Source organism: Marmota flaviventris, chromosome 10, assembly GCF_047511675.1.
Source record: "Marmota flaviventris isolate mMarFla1 chromosome 10, mMarFla1.hap1, whole genome shotgun sequence".
Taxonomy (NCBI): domain Eukaryota; kingdom Metazoa; phylum Chordata; class Mammalia; order Rodentia; family Sciuridae; genus Marmota; species Marmota flaviventris.
Window position 1 is genome coordinate 914,838 of NC_092507.1, and position 21,362 is coordinate 936,199.

At 61.8% G+C, this 21,362-nt stretch overlaps 1 protein-coding gene across 1 annotated transcript in view; it reads left to right on the forward strand.

The window, feature by feature from the left end:
* Positions 1-21,362, forward strand: part of Prkcz (protein kinase C zeta) — an 84,741-nt gene that overhangs the window by 53,736 nt on the left and 9,643 nt on the right. Inside the window, exons 5-10 of the mRNA XM_027947606.2 lie at positions 2,441-2,526; positions 7,166-7,297; positions 8,570-8,651; positions 9,901-9,953; positions 10,818-11,006; positions 13,474-13,571. Of these exons, the coding sequence (XP_027803407.1) occupies positions 2,441-2,526; positions 7,166-7,297; positions 8,570-8,651; positions 9,901-9,953; positions 10,818-11,006; positions 13,474-13,571 (640 nt within the window). The remainder of the gene's footprint in view (positions 1-2,440; positions 2,527-7,165; positions 7,298-8,569; positions 8,652-9,900; positions 9,954-10,817; positions 11,007-13,473; positions 13,572-21,362) is intronic.

Genomic DNA, 21,362 nt, shown 5'->3' on the forward strand with positions numbered 1-21,362 from the left:
ACTGCACCCTGGAGAGCATTCGAGGGCAGCGAGTGTGTCCACTGAGGTCTCTTCACCTCTCACGGAGCACCAGGGCCAGGGGCCCCCACCCTGGTCACCTCTGAATGCATCAAGGTCTGGCCATGGGGATTGAGTTTCCACCCGAGCACAGCCGAACCCTGACACTCAGAAGGCCAGGTGGAGCTACTTGAGGACCAGTGGAGGGAAGTGCCCACGCCCACCATGGCCTTGGCCCCGTTTTTACTTTTAATGGATATCGTTTAGTGTGACGGCACGTGTGCCAAGAACACGTAACTGGTGAACATCCCAAAGCCTAACGATGCCGCGGACTCGCCTGCCCTCGGCAGCCGTGGGGCTGGGACCCCTCCGCCCCCGCGTGGCCTGGTGCTGTCCCAGAGGCCAGGTCCTGGACTTGGAGTAGGCCAGCTGGCAGCAGGGGTGCCTCCTGCCAAGGCTCTGCCTGGCGCCACCTGCTCCACCATTTCCTGGTCCCACAGTGCCCTCGGGTTCCTGCAGCCTGGGTTTGGCTCGCCACGTCTGGGTGCCCCAGGCCAGGTGGCCTTAGCTTTGCAGCCACAGCGCGTCGTCCTCGAGCAGACTTCCTGGGAGCACACCGAGAGCTCCAGGTCTGAGGGACCCCGGTGTGGCCTCCAGTTCCGCAGGTCGACCTGGCCTCCGAGTGCTGTCCCGGGGCGTGCCTGTCCTCCTGCATCCTGGCTGGTGACCGCCGGGCTGCCCCGTGTGGTGCCCCGGCCGGCCGGCCCGCGCTGCAGGGCAGGTGCCGCCGGGAGGCGCCACCTGAGGGGTGTGTGCGCCGCAGGAACTTGCTATCACTCAGGCCAGAGGCTGCCGTGGGCTCCAAGCTGACCCTGGGGCTCAGGGAAGGGCCACCTCTGTCCACGTCCTCAGGTGGTGGGGAGAGCGAGGACCCTGATCCCCTCAGATCAGGGCCCCACCCTGGGCCCTCGTTTTCCCCTCGTCATCTCCTCGAGGCCTCGTCCCCTAGTACAGTCCCCTGGGGCCCGAGCTAGCACACGTGCTTGGGGACAGTCCAGCGCTGTGGTCATGGCGAAGCTAGGCTTCCTTGCTGTGGGTGGCAGGCGCGCTGTGCCCCCCGCCACCTGTCACCACTGTACCCCACACCCCGGGGGCTCGGGTCCTCTGCCCTGCCCCCTGTTCTCTGGGGACCCGCTGGTCAGTCTTGGCCTCTGCTGGGTGCTTTAAGCCCCTGCCTCCCTGGAGATGTTAGTCGAATCTGAAGGGTCAACACTCAAGGGACAGGCGTGCTGGGTAGAAGGAGCCAGAGGCCAGGTCCCAGTCTGTCCTCGCCACCCAGTCGTTTCCCCCTCCAGTGTCTGGTTGTTGGGGCAGGGACCTGTGTTGGGCCAGGCTTCCCCAGGGGGCTTCAGTGGGCTGGGCAGGGCAGGACGTGTCCAGTCCCCATGGGCAGAGGCCAGTGGGGCTCTCAAGGCTCCCCAGAGCCTTGGGGCAGATGGGCCAGGGTGCCACCACTCCCCCTGGCTCGAGCCTCCGGTGGTGCCCAGGCCTGAAGTCCCAGGTGGGTGAAGGGCTGCCATCTGGGCGTCTCATCTGAGGTTGGAACCCTCAGGGGATCAGGTGACACCAGACTTTGGGGCATGAGAAGCTCTGCGTGGCCATTTCCAGCCGGAGCTGAGAGGAGCTGAGAGTGTTCTGCGTGGTCCACGCCTTGTGCTGGGGGCACTTCCTCTGGGCTCATGAGAGTCACCTTTGCCTGCAGCTTTGTGGGAGCACAGAGCTCCATCCTCTGTGGCGTCCCTGGGGTGGTTTCCGCGGGTGTTTTCCCGTGTTTGAGGCGCGTGGGGCCCTGGGCTCTGGCCGCCGCCCGCTCCCCACCAGTCTGAATCACTGACCCGTGCTGTAGGTCACTTGCAATTTGCTGGGTTTGGCTCTCTGCCCACCCCCCCAATCTCAGGGGAAGCTGCAGGGAGCGCTGGGCCTAGGAGTCCAGGTGAGCTGAGGCCCTGCTCTCTGCCTGCTGGCTGACCGTGGCCTGCAGGGCTCTGCCCACTCGGGCGGCTCTGTTTACATACCACGGCCCATTTGAACGGGGTCCCTGTGGAGAAAGGGCCTGAGTCTCCTGGGGCTGGCTGGAGGGTGGGCGGGAAGGAGGACAGGCCCGGGTGGGGCTGCTGGCCTGCCTGGCAGGGTCCGTCTCTGCCCGTGCTGACCGTGGCCCCGGTCGTGTCCCCTCATCTGGACGGCCATCTCTAGCAGTCACGGCTGTGAGAACTGAGCTCCATGTGAGGAGAGGCCGGGGTCACTGGGGAGGCTGTCACTGCAACTCTGGTGTCCCCCAGGCCACCTGGACAGGAGCCGCCTGTCCTCTCCATACCCTGGGCAGCAAGCAGGCGGGCGGGCAGCCGTGACCCACCTTTGTGCCTCTCTCCTGTCCTTCCAGAGTCCATCTACCGCCGGGGAGCCAGGAGATGGAGGAAGCTGTACCAGGCCAACGGCCACCTCTTCCAGGCCAAGCGCTTTAACAGGGTGAGTGGCCCTCGCACCGCTCCCCCCAGGCCTCCGTCCGGAGGAGGCAGGCGAGACTTCTGCCAGCTGGGCTCCTGTCGGCAGGCGGTGGACAGGCGTCCAGGGCTGTTTTGAGCCCATGGGGGCTCATGGTGTCCCTCAGCCGTCCCTGGTGGCATGATCCCTGATGAGTGCCCAGGGGCTCTGAGGGCCTAGGCTGCTTGTGTCCAGAGTGCACCTGCAAGTCTGCAGGCAGCACCCACCTCCCCTGGGCTCTGTCCCCCCTGTGGCCCCAGATGTCCTCACCTTGGCCCCCTCCCGAGGACGCTCCGCCATCCTCCCTTGTTTCACTGTGCTCTCGTCCTCACAGTGAGGGGCGGTGCCCAGGTGCCAGAGTGGACGGGTACTCGGATGGATGCCCATGGGCCAGTGACCACTGCAGGACTCTGCACAGAGCTCCCTGCAGCCACCTGTGTGTCGCCGCCCGCTGAGCCCCTCACTTTTCTACCGTTGGTCCCCAGCTGGGTAGCTGCGACCTGGTGACCTCCCATGGCACACACAGAGGCTGTGGTGTTGCTGGCCCAGTGGCCCTCAGGGTTCTCGGAGTCTTATCTGGGGGTCAGGGTTGCAGTGACAGGTGTCCTTGGGCAGGGTGCACCCTCTCTGAGCTCTGCCTGCAGAGCAGTGTGGTGGTGACGGGTGTCAGGTGGCCACAGGGAAGCTGCTCTGTCATCTGGGCAGCTTCGTTTTGCTCCATCCCATGGCGGCCACCATCGGCACTGGCCCTCTCCCTTCTCCTCTGGGGTAGCCCAGGCCAGCCCAGCCTTCAGTGGGTGCTGCCCTGCCCTGGACCTGTCCTCTGGCCTCCAGGAGGCTCTGTGGGCCTGGGTCCCTCCTCCTTGGTCCTCCAGTGTCTCGGGGCCTCCCGCCCCTCGAGGCTGACGTGGAGTCCGAGGACGAGGAGGAGAGGAGTGCCTAGGGCTGTAGGCCAGGGGACCCGCGGGCCCGCACCCAGAAAGGCCAGCCAGCACGGCCCGGAGTGCCCACGGACTTGCTGGAGGAGGCGGCCTGAGACGGTACCACCTGGAGGTGGGGCTGGAGGGGTCCAGGCCCCTGGCCAAGGAGGGCCCAGCAGCCCCTCCTGGGCAGCCTCCCTCAGGGACGTGCCTGACGCGCTGCAGGTTCCTCGTGGCTCTGAATGAGGCTGTTCCACGGTGCACAGTGCTCTGGGAACAGGTGGGGACAGGGACTCCACCCTCTCGAGGCTGTGTCCCCGCACTGGCACCCAGTAGGTACAAGCTAGGCGCTGGTTTGTCCTGTGTTGTGATGAGTGAGCAAAGTCCCGGGGAGTCCCGGGGCCTGCTGGGGACAAGGAGAAAAGGGGCGCGTCTGCCAGGAAGGAGGCGGCTTTGGGGAGTCCAGGCAGACCTCAGGGGGCTGTGGAACACAGATCGTGGAGAGGCTGGTGTCACCGGCGTCACCCGCAAGAGGCCAGGGAGGTCATCAAGCACCAGGTGCTGCCGCCAGTGGGTGGGGGCCGCAGGGCAGGAGTGATGGGCCCTGGCCGTCTGGGCCGAGCAGCAGGGCGTGCCCACGAGGCTGTTCACGAGCCAGGACAGACGGAAAGCCGGCTGCCGCTGTGTGCGGAAGTGGAGGTGCCTGGCCAGGACCTGCACCTGCCGCCCCACATCCATTTACAAAGTGGGCAGCGGACCAGCCCCTCGGGGGCCACAGCTTCTCTCTCCTAAACTTGGGAACCTGCCTGGTGCTGGTGAGAGGAGGCGTCTCCAGCAGATGCCCCAGCCCACCACCGTATCAGAGGGTTCTAGAACCCCTTTCCCCGTTCCTGTGTCTGACTGGCTGGTTTTGCCAAGATGAAGCTCACACTCTCCCCCAAGACCTGCCGGGGGCCCTGGGCAGCACCGGGGCCCTCACTGCTCTGCAGGGCGGGCTCAGCCCCGTGGCCCCTCGTGAGTCAGCTTCCACTTGGCCTCCCCTGTGGCTTCTGGAAAAAAAGTCACAAGGAGAGAGTTTGCAGTGACAGAGTGGTCCTGAGCCGTGTGACGTGGGTGGGGTGCGCTGATCAGTGCAGAGCTGGGACCCTCGGGCTGAGCCTTTCCTGTGGTGAGGGTGTGGGTCAGTGGTAGAGCACTCGCCTAGCACGTGCGAGCGCTGGGTTCCAGATTAGCACCACATAAAAATAAGTGAATAAAATAAAGGTATTGTGACCGTCTACAACTAAAACTACTTTTTTTAAAAAAAGCTTCTCCTGAGCTCTTTGGTCCAAGCAACTGTGATCAGTCAGCAAGCACCTCCTGTACAGGAGCCAAGTTCACGCCTTGGCCTTTGGGATGTGCACCCTGCGACTCTACATGGGCAAACAAGAGAAGGGCTGGGTTTGGCTTGCAGCTGAGGTTTGCCACCACCCTGCTAGAGGCTCAGAGTTATGTTTGCTGAGATAATCTAGACCTGAGAGGGACCCGTGCCCACCCTGCCATCAACATGAAACGGTCCCAGGCACAGGCTCAGAGGACAAGAGGGGACCTGAGGCTGCCTTAGCGTCCACGTGAAGAGGGGGAAGGGATACTGTTCCCAAGGACTTAAAGCATCGAGCTGGGCCTCACACCTGCAGCCCAGATTCATACCCTTAAGTGGGTCCAGCCCAGCAGTGCCCCCAGGTGGCTGGCAGCTGCAAACACCGTTCTCTTCCAGCCAGCCTCAAAGGATTCCCACAGATGGGTGCACTCAGCGTCTGAGCTCCCAATCCAAAACCACACAGGGTGGCAGGGACCTGGACATCCAGAGTAAGAGCTGGCGGAAGCCCAGACGGAAGGCTTAGACTGGCTGAAAATGTTAGAATGTGTTTACTGTCTTTAAAAATTAGAATATGTGATTGAAAATATGAGCAAGAAACAAGACTTTATTTAATTTGTGTGAATTTGTAACAATAGAAACTTGACTCTTTTGGTTTTATCTTATTTTTTAATGGCACATTGTGTGAAATGTCAGTAATTCAAGTGTAGATTTTAAATAAGGGCTGTTGGTAAAGCACTGGCAGCCTCCCGTACAAATCTCATGTGGGAGAGGTCAGCAGTTGTCCTGGCTTTGTGAAGGCACCTGGGAGCTGCGAATTCGCCGCCACATGGGATCCAAGCATTGCAGATCACGATGTTAAATGGAGACTTAGAAGAGCTAAGTGCATGGGCTGCGTTGTGGCTCAGTGGTAGAGCGCTTGCCTGGTGTGGGTGAGGCACTGGGATTGATTCTTGGCACCGCGTATAAATAAACAAAGGTCCATTGACAGCTAAAAATATTAAAAGAAAAACTAAGTGCATCTAGCACATTAGATCAAAAACTTGGCCTTTCACTAAAGAGTTCCACAGGTGGTGACCGGTGTCTCTGGGGACTGTAGGTGCAGCAGGAAATGGAGACTGGCCTGCATTCGGGAGCTGACCATGGGTGTGAGACTGTGTGGCCCGGTTGGGGCCTTGGGGCCCCCAGCCCGTGCCCACTCCGCCCTGCCTCCTGCCTGCGCGTCAGAGCATTCCAAGGTAGCTCCTTCCCTGGTGGGGAACGGATTCCGAAAACATGTGAGGACTTGGAATGCTTTTTTTCTGGTACTGAAGTTAAAAGCAGTGGTCTTGTCCATGACAAGAACATGGTGGGAGCCCATGTGTGGTGGGCACTGTCCCTGGTGCTGGCCTCGGTGCCCGAGCCCCGAGCCCTGGCTTCCTGGGTATGGCTCTTCTCTGATGAGAACCGGCTCCCAGGCGGTCCCCTTAGTGCCCCGTGGCCCTGGTGCCAGGGCTCAGTTTTCTTGGGCAGATTCAGTCACCTCAGATGCCCTGGGCAGGAGTGATCCGAGGATCACTGAAGAAGGACATGGTTGAGAGTGATGACCAAGCGCAAAAGCACAAGAACTTTGCCTAGGAAAGTCCAGAGGGGACATCCAGGGCCTGTGGACACCACAGACGCACGGGACTAAGCCGGGTTCCAAAGATGTTCCTCCATGTGCATCTTGTGAAATTCAGAAACCCATGAGAATGTCACAAGACAAGCGATGATCATTAACTTCAGGTTGATGAGAGTCACAAAGAAGAAAAGATCTGTTCAAAATTGGAAAATAACGTCAGGTGCAGTGGCCACACCTGTCATCCCAACAACTCAGGAGGCTGAGTCCAGGTGACTTAGCAAGACCTGTCTCAAAATAAGAAATTTAAAGGGCTGGGCTGCAGCTCAGTGGTGGATGGAACCCTGGGTTCCGTGCCCAAGAACCCCCCCAGGGCTGTGGCAGACTGCCCTCCCAGTTAGTGGGCAGTGGCGTCAGGTCGCCTGCAGGCTCACTCCCCCAGGTCCTCGCTCCCAGGTGACAGTTTGAAGGAGGGTCAGGGAACCTCTCCCCTGCACTTTGCGGCCTGGACTGCCTGACCAGACCCAGCAGGCAGCACCGCAGCCTGAGGCAGGGCAGGCACCACGCGGTGGGGCCCAGGCCGCTCCGGCCCGGCTCCTGGAAGGGAAGTGGGGGGCTCCTGGCGCCCCAGCGGCGTTTCCTGAGCGATTGTGAAAGGTGCGGCCCGCTGGGTCCTCGGCTGGGCCCCGTGGCACAGCAGGGCTCAGGGAGGGTCAGCCCTGGCCTGACACGTGCCCCTCCCACCTGCAGAAAGCGTACTGTGGCCAGTGCAGTGAAAGGATATGGGGCCTCGCCAGGCAGGGCTACAGGTGCGTCCACTGCAAGCTGCTGGTCCATAAGCGCTGCCACGGCCTCGTCCCGCTGACCTGCAGAAGGCTTATGGTGAGTCGGGGCCCAGGGTGGGCGCTAGACCCGGACTCTGGCCTGTGGTCCAGGCTGGCCTTGTGACCCATCTGTCTTGAGGGGTCGTGGCCCTGTCCCCACCCTAGCCCCATGGGAAGGATTCCTGTGTGTCACTGTGACAGCCGCCAGGGCTCCGGGGGCACTCCAGTGCCCTCTGCAGGTGGGTGGGGAGGACCTCCTGTTGCCCGCTGTGGCTCAGATCTCCAGGGCTCCCAGGCTGCACCCAACGCTGGGGGCCCTGCCTGGGAGCAGCCGTGAGGGCCTAGGGACCAGGTGGGGGCAGCTCCCTCGACAGCTCATCCCGAGCACCTGGACTTGAGGAGACCGGGCCCTTGGGCACGCTGTTGACCCAGCTTCCACCCCCCGTTCTTCCAGACACCCCAGCTCTGCTGCACCTTGGGAGAGGGCACCAGGGCTGGGCGCGAGACCCCAGCCCTGCTGAGGGCCAGTGGTGGTGGCCACACCCCATCTGGAGGTGTGTGTGTGGGGACAAGGCTGTGGGGCGGCGTGCCCACCCATCCCAGACAGGACCAAGTCTGGCCCAGGGTGTCAGCCTGGTGTTGCTGGAGCCCCAGACACAGGGTACCACAGGCAGGGGTGGGGCAAACACTCCTGGGTCCTTTCAGGCCTGTCTGCCAAAAACCATGACAGTGCCTGGTGACAGTTCCCCCAAGGTCCACGGTAGCTTTTGGAGGCAAGCCCAGCCCGGGTGTGGTCAGCCAGAGCCCGGGCCAGTGGTGGGAGCCCATGGCTCAGTGCTTCATTGTGGTGCCAGCCATGTGGGACCCAAGCGCCCTTGGGTGATGCTTGGGGTCTGGCTGCGGTGAGGCACATGATGCGGGGGCGGGTCACCACACGTGTGAAGCCCTAAGACACCTCCTGGGGGCACAGTGCCACACCTGTTGTCCTGGCAACTCGGGAGGCTGGGGCAGGAGGACGGCAAGGTCAAGGCCAACCTGAGAAACCGAGTGAGACGCCGTCTTAAAAGGGTGCAGCTCAGTGGAGAGCACCCTGGGGCTCAGTCCCCAGGACCTCGAGATAGTAAAATTAAAGTTAGAAAACAGAAGGCCTGGCAGGGAGGCCGCAGCCCAGGGCCCTGCAGTGTCCTCTGCCTGCTGTCCTGGGCAGCTCGTCTCCTTCCTGAGCTCAGTGCAGCAGCCTGGCCGCTGTGCTCTGGGCGGCACACCCCTGGCACACCGGGCACAGCAGCGGTCGTGGACAGCCACGGTGACGCGCCCATCTCTCTGGCAGGATTCTGTCATGCCTTCCCAAGAGCCTCCAGTAGCTGAGAAGAGCGACGGCGTGGACCTTCCCTCGGAGGAGACCGATGGCAGTAGGCACTCTCTTCTCCTGCTGGCCTGGCTGGGCTCCTCTCTGCCCGGTCTGCCTCCCGCTGCCTCCCTTTCCTGGCCTCCTGGTGCCCAGGGTTCATGTGGGCAAGCTTGGTCCCTCCCACAGGGCTGGGGGTGCACTGGGGGCCACCTGAGGATCCTGGCCAGGCTGGTTCTTCTGTGCCCTGGGAACCGTGGAGTGAGGACCCTCCCCACACGGACTTGAGAGTTCAGAGAGCACTTGGTGCTGGGGGCTGGTCTCATGGGAGGGCCTGAGGGGCTGCCGACGGTGGCTGCTGCCCAGCCCTTGGATTTCTGTGGGGGTTTCTGGGAAAGGGTGCCCCTTGTTTCCACATCCTAACCTGACTCACCTGCTCAGGTGAGTCTGACCTAACCAGGTGCTCAGCTCCTGAGATCAGTGAGGCCAGGTCCACTCAGTGAGGTCAGGTCCACTCAGTGAGGTCAGGTCCACTCAGTGGTGGGTCCACAAACCTTTTTTTTTTTTTTTTTAATGATAAGAGATTTCAGATACCAGTTGGGTCGTGGCCCAGCTGTGAGCTTGCACACCCAGGTGCATGGGTGCTCTGGCTCCCCTTGGATAAGAGTCCCCTTGGGAACTTGAAGGATGAAACAAGGCCACAGAGCACAGAGCACTTAGTTCAGCACCCCACATGAAAAAGACTCCTAACAGACAGCTACCTATCCATCCAGCCACCACTTACCCAGCCAGCCAGCATCTAGCCATCCATCCTCTGTGCACCATCCTGTCCACCATCCACCCAGCCAGCCAGCACTGACCTCCTGCCCCTGCTGCGAGGGCCTGTCCTTAGGACAAAGGCTGGGAGGTGTCCCAGACTTGGCAGTGGTTCTGCTCAGGATGTCAGTCTGAGGACGGTGCAGGCGGCGTGCTGGATGGGGAGACGTGAGCACTTCCTTTACGATGTTTGAAAGGGTAGATGCACTAAACTCCTCTTTTGACTTGGACTGTTGTCAGCCTACACAGAGTGTATCAGGATGTGACGCCCCAGTTCCCAGAGTCCCAGGGAACCCTGTTGGCATAGGGCTCCCAGGCCCTGTGTGGAGATTCTGTGGTCTGAGTGGAACCCAGAAGGCTGCATTTTCCTAAGACTGGGGTCTGATGTGGCCGCCCCTGGGATGCCCCTGAGCACAGCAGCCCTGGCCAGGCCACCACGTGCCCCTGGAGGACCCTGACACAGGGTGATGGCCTTTTTCTCTCCCTTGCTTCTCTAGTTGCGTACATTTCTTCCTCCCGGAAGCACGAGGGCATCAAAGACGATTCCGAGGTGAGTGTGTCCCCTCGTCCAGAGCCGTGGAGCCGGTTTCTGGGCAGTGGAGGACACTTAGGCATGAACTAGACGTGTTGGGGATTGTTGCTGGCCTCAGGTGAGACAGGGCTCGGTGGCGTCTGGGAGAAGGACCTCGTCCTTGGGTCTTGCTGCTGACGCTTGCTCCACGAGTCCCCCTCCCCGGGGCGGGCGCCCTGCAGGCTGTTGGGACCCACATCCCGGCCCCAGAGCCAGGCCAGGGCTGACCTCTGAGCTGCCATTGTCCCATTTTATCTGCATGAAGACCTCCTTGTTGCCTCTCCCACCCTCTGGCCTGGCCAGCACCGCGCTGCCCTCTCCTGGGTGTGGACCAGGCGGTGGACGGGCCTCACAGGCAGCCTGGTGAATCATGCAGGGAGAGCTGGGCTCGGCACCCTCAAGGGCGCCCTTCCTCAAGTGACCAGCCACACATGGCCACCCCTGTCATCCCAGCGGCTCAGGAGGCTGAGGCAGGAGGACCGCAGGCCCCATCTCGGCTACTTAGCGATATCTGGTCTCAAAAAGGGCTGGGAATGTAGCTCAAAAAAGAGACGACGTGGACCACTCAGGTCTTGTCATGGCCAGTCTGTCTGGAAAGAACCGGGAGCCCGCTGGGACCACCCCATACCACCCCCTGGCGCCCACAGATGTCTGGCAGGCCGCTCTAGGGCCGCCTGCTGGGGGCGGGGCAGACCTTGGCAGGCTGTCAAGACTGTGTCCCCTGCGGGAGGCCCTGCCTGGTGGGCTGCAGTGCCATCACAGGGCCCAGGGGCACCTGGAGGAGCAGCCCTCCCAGCGACCCTGGCAGACACATCCCTCCCCTTCCCTGGGCTCCCTCCCTAGGACCTGAAACCTGTCATCGATGGGGTCGACGGCATCAAGATCTCTCAGGGGCTCGGGCTGCAGGACTTCGACCTCATCAGGGTCATCGGGCGCGGCAGCTACGCCAAGGTCCTCCTGGTGCGGCTGAAGAAGAACGACCAGGTCTACGCCATGAAGGTGGTCAAGAAGGAGCTGGTCCATGACGACGAGGTGGGGGGGGGGGGCGCTGGGCCGAGGGCAGGGGCGGGGCCGCGCGGTGGGGAACACGTGCGCAGGTGGGGGGGTGGGGAACACACCTGGGTCCCCAGGGGGCGGGGCTGCATGGGGGACCACGTGGGCAGGTGGGGGGGCGGGGACGCACCCTGGGGTCCCCAGGGGACCAGGCTGCGTGGTGCAGACCCGTGGGCGTGGGGGTGGCCGGGGACGCACCTGGGTCCCCAGGGGGCAGGGCTGCATGGCGGGACCACGTGGGCACCCTGGGTCCACTCAGGGATGGAGTGTGGACATGGGCAGGGGTCTCTGAGGGGATGGGGACGGGCTGCGTCTCTGGGCAGGAGGAAGCCGCTGCAGGCTGTGGTGAAGGCTGGATTCCTCCGGTGAGGGGAGCCGCTGGGCTGAGTGACCGGCTGGCTTGATGTATCAGCTGCAAGCTCAGAATGGCTGAGTCTGGTGACATGGCAGTGAAGCCGGAGCCGGTCGGGTGGTGAGGGTGGCACTGTCTCTGGGCACATGCTGAGCGGCAGCTCCATGCCAGCTGCTTCCTTTTCTCTCTGTGGTGCTGGGTGACCAGGCCTTGTGACTGCGAGGCACGACTCGGCCGCTGAGCCCTGTCTCAGGCCCTGGCGCCGGTGCTTCTGGGGAGAAGTTAAGGCAACAGGACTGATGGTTTATTTCTTGAAATCTCAATTTCAACTTCAAGATTTGTTTTGTTTAGTTTTGTACCAAAGATTGAACCCAGAGGCACTTGACCACTGAGCCGCATCCCCAGCCACTTCTGTGTTTTATTTTGAGATGGGTCTTGTTGAGGCTGGCTTTGAACTGGCCAGTGAAGTTGTGGTGAAGTGCACGTGACATAGAGCCTGCCATTTAGCCACGTTGAGTTGGTTTGTCACATTATGAACGACCGCCACCATTACCTAGTCCTGAACATCCCTTCCCCTGCCAGACCTGACCCTACCAAGCTGGGCTGGCATTCCCCTCACATCGGCCCCCCAGCCACCCACCGCGTCCTGCGTGGACTTCTGGTGGCGTCCTGTGCTGGGCATGTCACTGGCACCTGCTCAGGGTCCCCTGGTGGTAGCGTGCATCAGGATGCCCAGTCTGTGGTCCCAAGGCCTCGCTCTGTGCATCTGTCCATCCACGGGCAGAGCTCTCCCACCTTTGGCTGCGGACAGCGGTCGGGCAGTGAGGTCAGAGTCCCTGAGCCCCCGGGAGGCACGTCTGGGTGGAGTTGCTGGTCACCTGGGATTTGCGCTAACTCCCAAGGACCCGTGGCAGCTTCAGAGTGTGGCGCCTGCTCCCAGAGGGCGAGGGCTCCAGTGTCTGCACATGCCCACCCTGCTTCTGGCTTCGCGTCCCTTGGTCCTCATGGGTGTGCAGTGGTGCCTCCCAGTGGCCCAGAGCCCAGGGCTAGCACTGAGGGTCTTCTCTGCCTGTCGGCCTCACACCTGAGTACTCGCTGGGTCTCAGGAGCAGAGGGCAAGGTGCAGGTGCCACGGTGCTGCTGTCACCCAGCCCCTGGTGCATGCCAGGTGGCCAGTGGCCGCAGAAGGGCTCCCCACCTGGCGGGGCTCAGGGCTCAGAGCTGGGGCTGGATTTGAGTCTTTTTTTTTTTTTTTTTTTGTATCAGATTGAACCCGGGGCATTTTACCATCCTTTTTATTTTACTTATTTTTTGTGGGGGGCGGGGGGAGGTACTGGGGATTGATGTCACAGGCACTCAACCCCTGAGCCACATCCCGGCCCTGTTTGTACTTATTTAGAGACAGGGTCTCAAGATGGTGGTGATTGGTGATGGTGGGGTGATTGGTGATGGTGGTGATTGGTGATGGTGGTGATTGGTGATGGTGATAGTGGTGATGGTGGGGTGATTGGTGATTGGTGGTGGTGGTGATTGGTGATGGTGGTGATTGGTGATGGTGGTGGTGATGGTGGGGTGATTGGTGATGGTGGTGACTGGTAATGGTGGTGATTGGTGATGGTGGTGATTGGTGGTGGTGATGGTGGGGTGATTGGTGATGGTGGTGATTGGTAATGGTGGTGATTGGTGATTGGTGATGGTGGTGATTGGTGATGGTGGTGATTGGTGATGGTGGGGTGATTGGTGATGGTGATGGTGATGGTGATGTTGGTGATTGGTGATGGTGGTGATTGGTGATGGTGGTGGTGGTGATTGGTGATGGTGGTGGTGATTGGTGGTGGTGGTGGTGAGCTGGGGATGGGTATATGCTAATGGTTGATAGTGATGACAACGAGAGTTGGTGGTATCACAGTAATGATGGTGGGGTGGGTGGTGATTGTGTTGGTGACGTATTTCTTTGGTGGGTGTGTTCTCTTCCTCTATGCATTATCTTCTCAAGAGCAGAGAACAGAGGGTTTTGCTTTGCCTCCGCCTTCTGCAGGACGTGGGTGATGAGTGTTGAGGAGCCTCATTAGCACCCCCTGGTTTCTATTTCAGGATATCGACTGGGTGCAGACAGAGAAGCACGTGTTTGAGCAGGCATCCAGCAACCCCTTCCTCGTCGGCTTACACTCCTGCTTCCAGACAACCAGCAGGTAAGGAAAAAAGGTGTCCTGGAGATTCCACTGACTTTCCACTCGAGCCTCATGGAAGCCGAGCCCAGCCGAGGTGTCAGCGTCCTCCGCATTCTGCCAATGGCCAGGGCGGGCATTTGGGTCCTCAGGCTTGCTTTGTGTTCTCCTTGTTGAGGTTCCACAGTCGAACCTGAGTGGTGCAATTCCCTTTATGAACCGTGCAGGAAGCGCCCCGCAGTGCACCACCATCAGGCCGGGTGCTGAGTGCAGGGGGTCGGAGGCCTCCTCTGCAGGAGCCTCTGGCTGATGGAGGGCTGTCAGTAAGCACCGACGGCCTTGCTCACGAGCTCTGTGCTGTCTGGGATTCTGCTTTTAGATGCCTGAAGGCTCGTGGTCTCGGCATTGAGGTGCTCTGTTTACAACGCGGGCACCGCTGGCGGGGACTCGGTGTGTCTATCTGAAAACTTCTGTCTTGTGCCCAAGACCACCTCAGGGTACTGTGCTGTGATTTATTGCACCAAAAGTATAAGGGAAAACGGGCCAAAGGACAGGCCCCCAGGTTCTGGAGGAAGTGAGGCACGGCCTCCCCCAGGCTCCCGCAGTGAGCTGGGTGGCTCAGGGCTTTACCAAGGGCCGGCCATGGAACCCTCCCCCAAGACATGCCCAAACCCCCAGTGCCCGAAGACACTCAGCATCGGGAGTCCTCGGGGTTCCCCAGAGAGGCAGCCGTGTGTGAGAGAGAGAGGACAGCTTTACTGTAAAGTGTTGGCCGTGAGACCACGGAGGCTGGGGAAGCTGATGGCGTGGTTTAAAGGCCTGAGAAGCAGGAGCCCCGATGGCAGGAAGACGCCCCGGCCCTGCAGGACACAAGCCCAGCCTTCCCCCACCTCTGCTCTGTGGGGTGTCACACCCACCCTGGGAAGGGGGCCCCCCGCCCAGCTGCGCGCCCAGAGGCTGATCTCCAGAGGCCTGTGACCAGCTACCTGGGTGTTGCGCGGCCCAGTCAGCTGACATAAAACCTCAGCTGGAGGCGTGGTGTGCAGCTGGGCCCAGTGAGCCGCCCTTCCTGTCAGGGAACACTCTGTATGTGTGTAGGGGACTGGCCACCCACTGAGGCCAGCCTCGCCTGCAGGCCTCTCCCCTCACAGCAGACTCAGCCCTTGGGTGTGGCCCAGCCCTATGCAGAGGCTCCCTCCGCCCCACCCTCTCCTCTCAGGGCTCTGTCACCTGCTCGCAAAGCACTGGAGTGAGCTGAGCTCCCGTCCTGCTCGGGGAGCTGGCCCCCCGCCGCCCTCTGTGGCGCTCCTGTCCTCCCCATCGCCCCAGCTGGGAAATTGGCAGTTGCCCCTCCCGTCCTCACTGGTCACACCTCCTGAATCCACCTGAGTCTCCCTCCTGCCTGAACCCAGCCCCCCGAGAGGCGTCTCCCTGGGGTCCCCCCGCCTCCGCTCTGCGCCTGGCACCGCGCCCGCCCATGGAGGTCTGCCACTCTGAACTGCCTCCCCTTTGCCAAAGCTCCTGGTACCTTTTCCCAGCAAATAAAATCCTCGTTTCCTGTGTCGAGGCCCCGGATCCTGGCCCTCCTTCCGGCCTTGCCTGCTGGAGCCCACCTCCCCTCCCACTCCTTCCCAGAGCCCAGCCCCATCAGTGGTCCCCTGCGAGCACCCCCGTGGCCCTCGGCCAGTGGCTCCCCGTTACGGAACAGTCCCGAGCCGTTCCCGGAGGGCGAGACTCCAGAGAAGAGCTTTGTCTCCATTTGTTCCCTGCATGGAGTGGTAGGGTGCAGATCTAAAAGGGTCCGCTGTTCCAGACTCGCTTCCACCAGGTGGCCCAAGGTGTGGCCTCTGCGCCCGGCCTCCAGAGACCTAGGTGTGAGTACTGCGTGTGCAGAACCGGAGCAGAGGAGAGCGTGGGCGGCATCTCCTGTGACCGCAGGGCTCCCTGCACTGCCCTCCCAGTGGAGGGAGGCCTCGCAGGAGGGAGTGATGTGCACACCTGACTTCTCACTGAATCTGTCACCAGCCGGGATCGCCGGACACTGGTGGCCGGGTGTGTCTTTCCCGGCGGTGTCCCTGTGCCTGCCTCGACCCCTAGGCTGTCTCCCCACTGGTGAGCTGCTCAGGAGCAGCCCGTGTCCTGTGCTGTTTGGTCCCCGGCTTTGGTTGATTCTGGCCCTTGGCACCCAGCAATGTGTTACATGAAACTTTTTAAAACAGGGAAACTCGCGCTTCTTGTCCAAGTGCAGCGTGATGGTGGTTGGTTTTACGTGACCCACTCGTGGGGTGAGGGAAGAAGGCGTGAGGTGCTACCTGCGTCAGGAGACCCCTGGGTGATGCAGAGCTGGCATGGGGACCTCCCTCGCAGGTCCACGGCAGCGTCCTAGGCCTCTTAGAGTCAGAGCGCACCTCCAGGACCACAGACGACCCCTAGAAAGAGTGGGCAAAGAAGAGAGCCCGCACCAGGCATGGCGGGGCAGGCAGGAGGATGGCGAGTTCAAACCCAGCCTCAGTAAAATGAGACACTAAGCAACTCAGTGAGATCCTCTCTCTAAAAAAATACCAGAAAGGGCTGGGGGTGTGGGGATACAGCCCGGTTGGTAGAGTGCTTTCCTCACATGCACAAGGCCCTGGGTTCAATCCTCAGCACCAGGAACAAAAAAAAGGGGGGATGGGATGTGTCTCAGTGGCCGAGTGCCCCTGAGTTCAATCCCTGGTACCAAGAAAAAAAGAAAAAAAAAGAGCCCGGGATCACCCAGGTTCCCCCGGACCGTCTTAAGGGTTTCCTGGGCAGCCATAGGAGCAAAGGCCCTGTGCCACGCTTGCTGGCTGTCCTTGCCTGGTGCGGCCCTCCTGCCACCCCCTCCTTTGGAGGGGCTCACAGCTGGACCTGGTCCCAGCAGCTGCTGCCGAGGTCTGCCCCGTGCTGCGAGGGCTCCCGCCCTGCTGGCATCGTGGCCCCACAGGAGCCCGCAGCTCCCACGGCCAGACAGCGGCTGGGAAGACTGCCCAGGGGAGGAGCCGAGCACCAGGACACTGCTGGACCGTGCTGAGAGTCAGCCAGCTGCTCCTGATCCAGGGGGGTCGGCCTGGCAGGCCTGGCCCGACACTGGCTGGGAGGAGCTTCTCGCCTGTGCCCAGCTGCTGCCCCAGCCGCTGAGCATAATGGGGGCACCTGAGGACTTACCTGGCTCCTGGGTTCCCCTGAAGCCAGCACGTGTGGCTCTGCCAGGCCTCTTGTGGGGGGCCGGGGAAGCCACGGTCCCCTCCCCAGCAGGATCCCATTCAACAGGAAGCTGGCCAAGCAGGGCAGGACACAGGCGCTCCCTGGCCGCTGCCGTGGAACCTGGTAGATAGGACACGGCCGTTTGCACATGGGCTCACCCTCTGCAGAGGGGCCTCGGGGTAGGAAGACACGAGGATCGCTGGCTGTCCTCCCAGGTCCAGTGGCACCGCTCTGCTCGGACGTCCTCCGCGTCACTGAGCAGCTGTACGGAATTCCCAGATCTTTAACCAAGCACTGGTTCTGCCACGCGGATGCCAACGTTGTGGTATTTTTAATAGGAATGAGCGTCTGTTCACAGGAAGACCGTACCCCGTATCTAGACGGCCCACCTTGTCCTGGTAGTGGCCACGATCATTATTGCCACAAAGTCTCCAAAACAGGGAAGCCTCCCGTCAAGCTGCTCCAGGAAAAGTGGGCGACCTACAGACTGTACAGAGGTGATGCTGTCGGCGCAGACCCCTCCTGCTCCACCCAGGCCAGACGGTCTGCACCCTGCCACTCCCTCGGCACAGGGAGGAGGGGCAAGCCTCCACCCCTCCAGGATGCCCTGTGAGACCCTCGAACACTTCTGCCCTGGCCCAGGTGGCTTGGAGGTGCTGCATGCCACCTGGGCAGCTCCAGTGGGGGTAGCCTCTCTCTGGAGCAGAGTAGCTTCCCTGGGCTTAGTCACAGGGAGCATCAGGAGGGACAGCAGAGAGCAGGGGGCTCTGGGGCAGCTGGTGACTTTAGTCACCATGCAGAGGAGTGGCAGGAGCCGTGGCATGTGCGGACCTTGGCTGGGTCTCCCGAGGACAGGCAGAGCAGATGGTGACTGGGCTGCGCAGGCATCGGGGCCACGTGCGGAGACCTGGGGCTCTCGAGGCGTGGCCAGCTCTCTTGCTGCCTGCCAGCTCGGCCTTCGGGTGAGGAGCAGCCGGGGGAGCCCCTCCCCAGCAGGGTGCCTGTGGCCTGATGCTGGGATCCTCCTGGCGGCCAGGGGAGCTGGACGAGGCAGGCCCAACAGCCCTCAGGCGGGCAGGGCCGGGAGAGCGCCCAGCCGGAGCAGAGGGAGGGGTGGAAAGGAGCAGAGCTGCCAGGTCCAGCCCTCAGGCCACTGCCTTGGAGGGCTGAAGAGGAGGGACACGCTAGGGTCGGTGGGTCCAGGGTTCCCATGCAGCCTCTGGTAACGGGGAGCCAGCCACTGCCCCGCTGCCAGGACGGCCCGGGGCCTCCAGGAGCCTGGGAGGGGGCGAGCCAGGTGCTTGGGCCACTGTGCCTGCAGTGAGGCAGAGGAGGGCGGCCTCCGCAGGACCAGCCTCCCTGTGACCCGCCTGCTGTGCCCTCTTTATCTGGAATGCTTGCCGTGGTTAGATGCAGCTCAGTCCTTGAGTCCTGGACAGGCTCCAGCTGGTGGACAGGCTTTCCAAAGAGAGAAGGGTGGAGGTACTGGCCAGGGACGCAGGAGTTCAGGGGTTTTTTTGTCAAATGTGGGTTCATCGCACAATCTTGGGAACACTGTGGACATGCTGGTGCGTCGTCCCGAAGCCCTGAGCAGCAGAGTCTGTCTAGGACCCCATGGCTCTGGCCTCTGTCCACTGATGGGCAGAGGGAAGCTGTGTCCTGCTGCTGGGGCATGTCACCTGCTGTGGGGACCACACAGGGAGCTCCAGGGGAAGTGGGTCATCGCTGGCACCTAATCAGGAGGCGACAGGCGGCTCTTGGAACAAGATAGATCGGGGCAGGGACGTTTATTGCCACTGGACTCACGCTGTCCCAAGCCAGGTCCCTGGGCCGTGGCATGAGGGTGCAGTGGGGTGTGGCCTCTGCCCCCACCAGACTCCCACGGCATCTGGGGTGCGGTGCTGCCTCCTGGAGGCCTCCCTCCGCGGAAGCTCCTGGGCTCTGTGTGGAAGCGGCTCTGGGGACACCTCTGAATGTCATCCCTCTTGGTTCTGATGTCTCTTGATGCCCCTCTCTGGCTGCTGTCATTGGCCAGCCCTGGTGGGCAGTGGACACTTGGGTGTTTGTGCCAGGACAGTGATCGGCCGCTGCAGGTCAGAAGGGCCTGTTACCTGTGCCCGCTGCAGACCTGCGGTGCTGGTCCAGGGCAGGGTGGGGGTGTAGGGAGCTGTGGGCTCTGCCAGGCCTGGAGCGGCTGCCCCTGCCCCGCTGCTAGAGAAGGGATCTGTCTCCCCAGTTCCTGGACCCGCCCATCTGGTGGCCTTTCCACTAGCAAAGGACCCAGAGAACTTGAAGTTTCTGTGATGGGAGAAGGTTCTAGAAGGACTGGGAGGCAGTGTGGGGTGAGAAGAGGGCCGGAGCCTGGCAGAAGCAGTCCTGTTGTTCAGCAAGTTCACCCCCTCCCTTCCCTTCCCTCTTGCCTTCCCTCTTCCTTGCTCAGGTGGACAGGGGACTGACTGTCCCAGGGCACTTGACTGCCCAGCAGCACCCAGTCCTTTGGTGTACGTTTGTTTTTGATTTTGAGACAGAATCTCGCTAAGTTGCTGAGGCTGGTCCCACACTTGATCCTTGAACCTCAGCCTCCAATCACTGGGGTCAGAGGGGTGCACCACCACGCCCAGCCCCTTCTGTGTGTGTGTGTGTGTTGCTGGGGTCAGACCCAGGGCCTCTCACTTGCTGGGCCAGCCACCCCTGCCGTCCTCTCTCAGGGTGCCCTGAGGCTGCTGGCCCAGGGTGTCCCCCTTGTGTCCAGCCCGTGGGGGCGCCCCCTGACTCCTCCTCTGGGAGCTCTCTCCTCCAGCAGGCAGTGTCTCCTGACCTGGGAAGGTGGGGCCTGCACGCTGTGACTTTCCCAGAGCACCCTTGCCCCAGCGCCTGCAGCTCTGAGTCCATCCTCAGGGACAGCTGAGGCTGCCCGCTCCCCTCCCACCTGCAGATGCCACCGGGGACCTGCCCCAGCAGCACCGCCTCCGTGTGCTTCCCTGGGTCGGGGGGTTCTGGCCCGTCGCTGTTGCTGGTTGTTGTCACCGTCTTATTGGTGTCACAGGGCCTCGGTGCCCAGGCTGCCCCCTGAGGGCCGCGGCCTCTGGGCCTTGGACTCTCTGGGCTAACCCCTTCCTGGCTCTGCCGTCACTTGGCCACCCTGCAAGGCATTGCCGGGGTGGGCTCTGGGCTCACCCAGGCTGTCTGGGGCAGGGCTCATTGTCATGGTGATGTGGGCTGGGAACCCACTTCCCCTCTTGTCCCTTGTTTGTCCCATCTGTAAAATAGGGCAGGTGCTGAAGTCCACCTGGAGGTCTGGGAATAAATGAGTTAAAATACAGACGGGCTCGGAATGTCCTGACACGGCAAGGACGTGACAGCTGTGATTTTCATCGTCACCACTTAGGGGTAGGCAGACTCGGTAACATGTAGGAGGTTGATGTCCTCATGCATCTCTCCACCACGGGGGTGTGCAGAGAAACGCGTCACTGGGAGATTTCACCAGTGTGTGGGCACCATGAACAGCCCGGCGTGGTGGCCACACCTGTCATCCCAGCAGCTCGGGAGGCTAAGGCAGGAGGATTGCAAGTTCAAAGCCAGCCTCAGCATGTATAGAGGCCCTAGCAACCTAGGAAGACCCCATCTCAAAAATTTTTAAAAGCAGGGCTGGGGGTGTGGCTCAGTGGTAGAGCCTTGCCTCATATATGTGAGGCACTAGGTCCAGTTCTCAGCACCACCTAGAAATAAACACATCAAATAAAGGTCCATCAACAACTGTAAATATATATAAATTTTAAAAAGAAATTTTAGAAAGCGCTGGGGGTGTGAGTCGTCATGTAGTGACGCGTGGCTGCTCCCCCTTCGTGCCCTGGGCCTTCCTGCTGCAGCTGTAGGCAGATGTGCAGACACCAGGCTTGGCCGAGGGCAGCGGGCACCCGGGCGGCACCCCAGAGAGAGGGAGCCCTGGAGGCGTCGCTGCTCGGCTGAGCATGTAGCGTGGGGTTGTGCCAGCCATGGTGGGATCCGGGGGTGACTTAAGAGTGGGGGGATTGCTCTGGGCCACCACAGGGGGCTCGAGCTCCCTCCAGGTGGGGTCGGGGTCCTGGGATGTTCCTGGGCCCCAGGCAGGACCGTGCATGTGGCTCTATGGCTGTGTCCGTTTGTGTCTTCTCATAGCCAGCGGCAGAGGACCGGCAAGCCCAGGGGCAGTGAAGGCAGGTGGTGTCCCTAGCGCATCCCTCAGAGGCAGGAAGGAAGGCCTGCCCAGCCCCACACAGACTGCCCCGTCCCGGCTCCGCCCGTCAGATTTCTGCGTGTGCAGCTGTTGTTTCCAGTCGCCGTGGTCACGGGGCCTTGTTAGGTGGCCTGCGGCCAGTTCTCCTGGAGCCCAGGGCAGGCGAAGGATGGGCACGGCTGCCGTGAAGGGTATTCGGCTGTGCCCACTGGGCCTGCCCAGGGCTGTGCAAGCCCTGCAGGAAGAAGTGGACTTGCTCGTCCCTTTCTTGCTGTCCAGACCCCAGGCCCGGGGAGCAGCCAGTGCCCTGGGGCCGACAGCCTGGGCTCCAAGGCAGCCAAGGGCGCAGATCCACCGGGCCCCGGCAGGGCGTG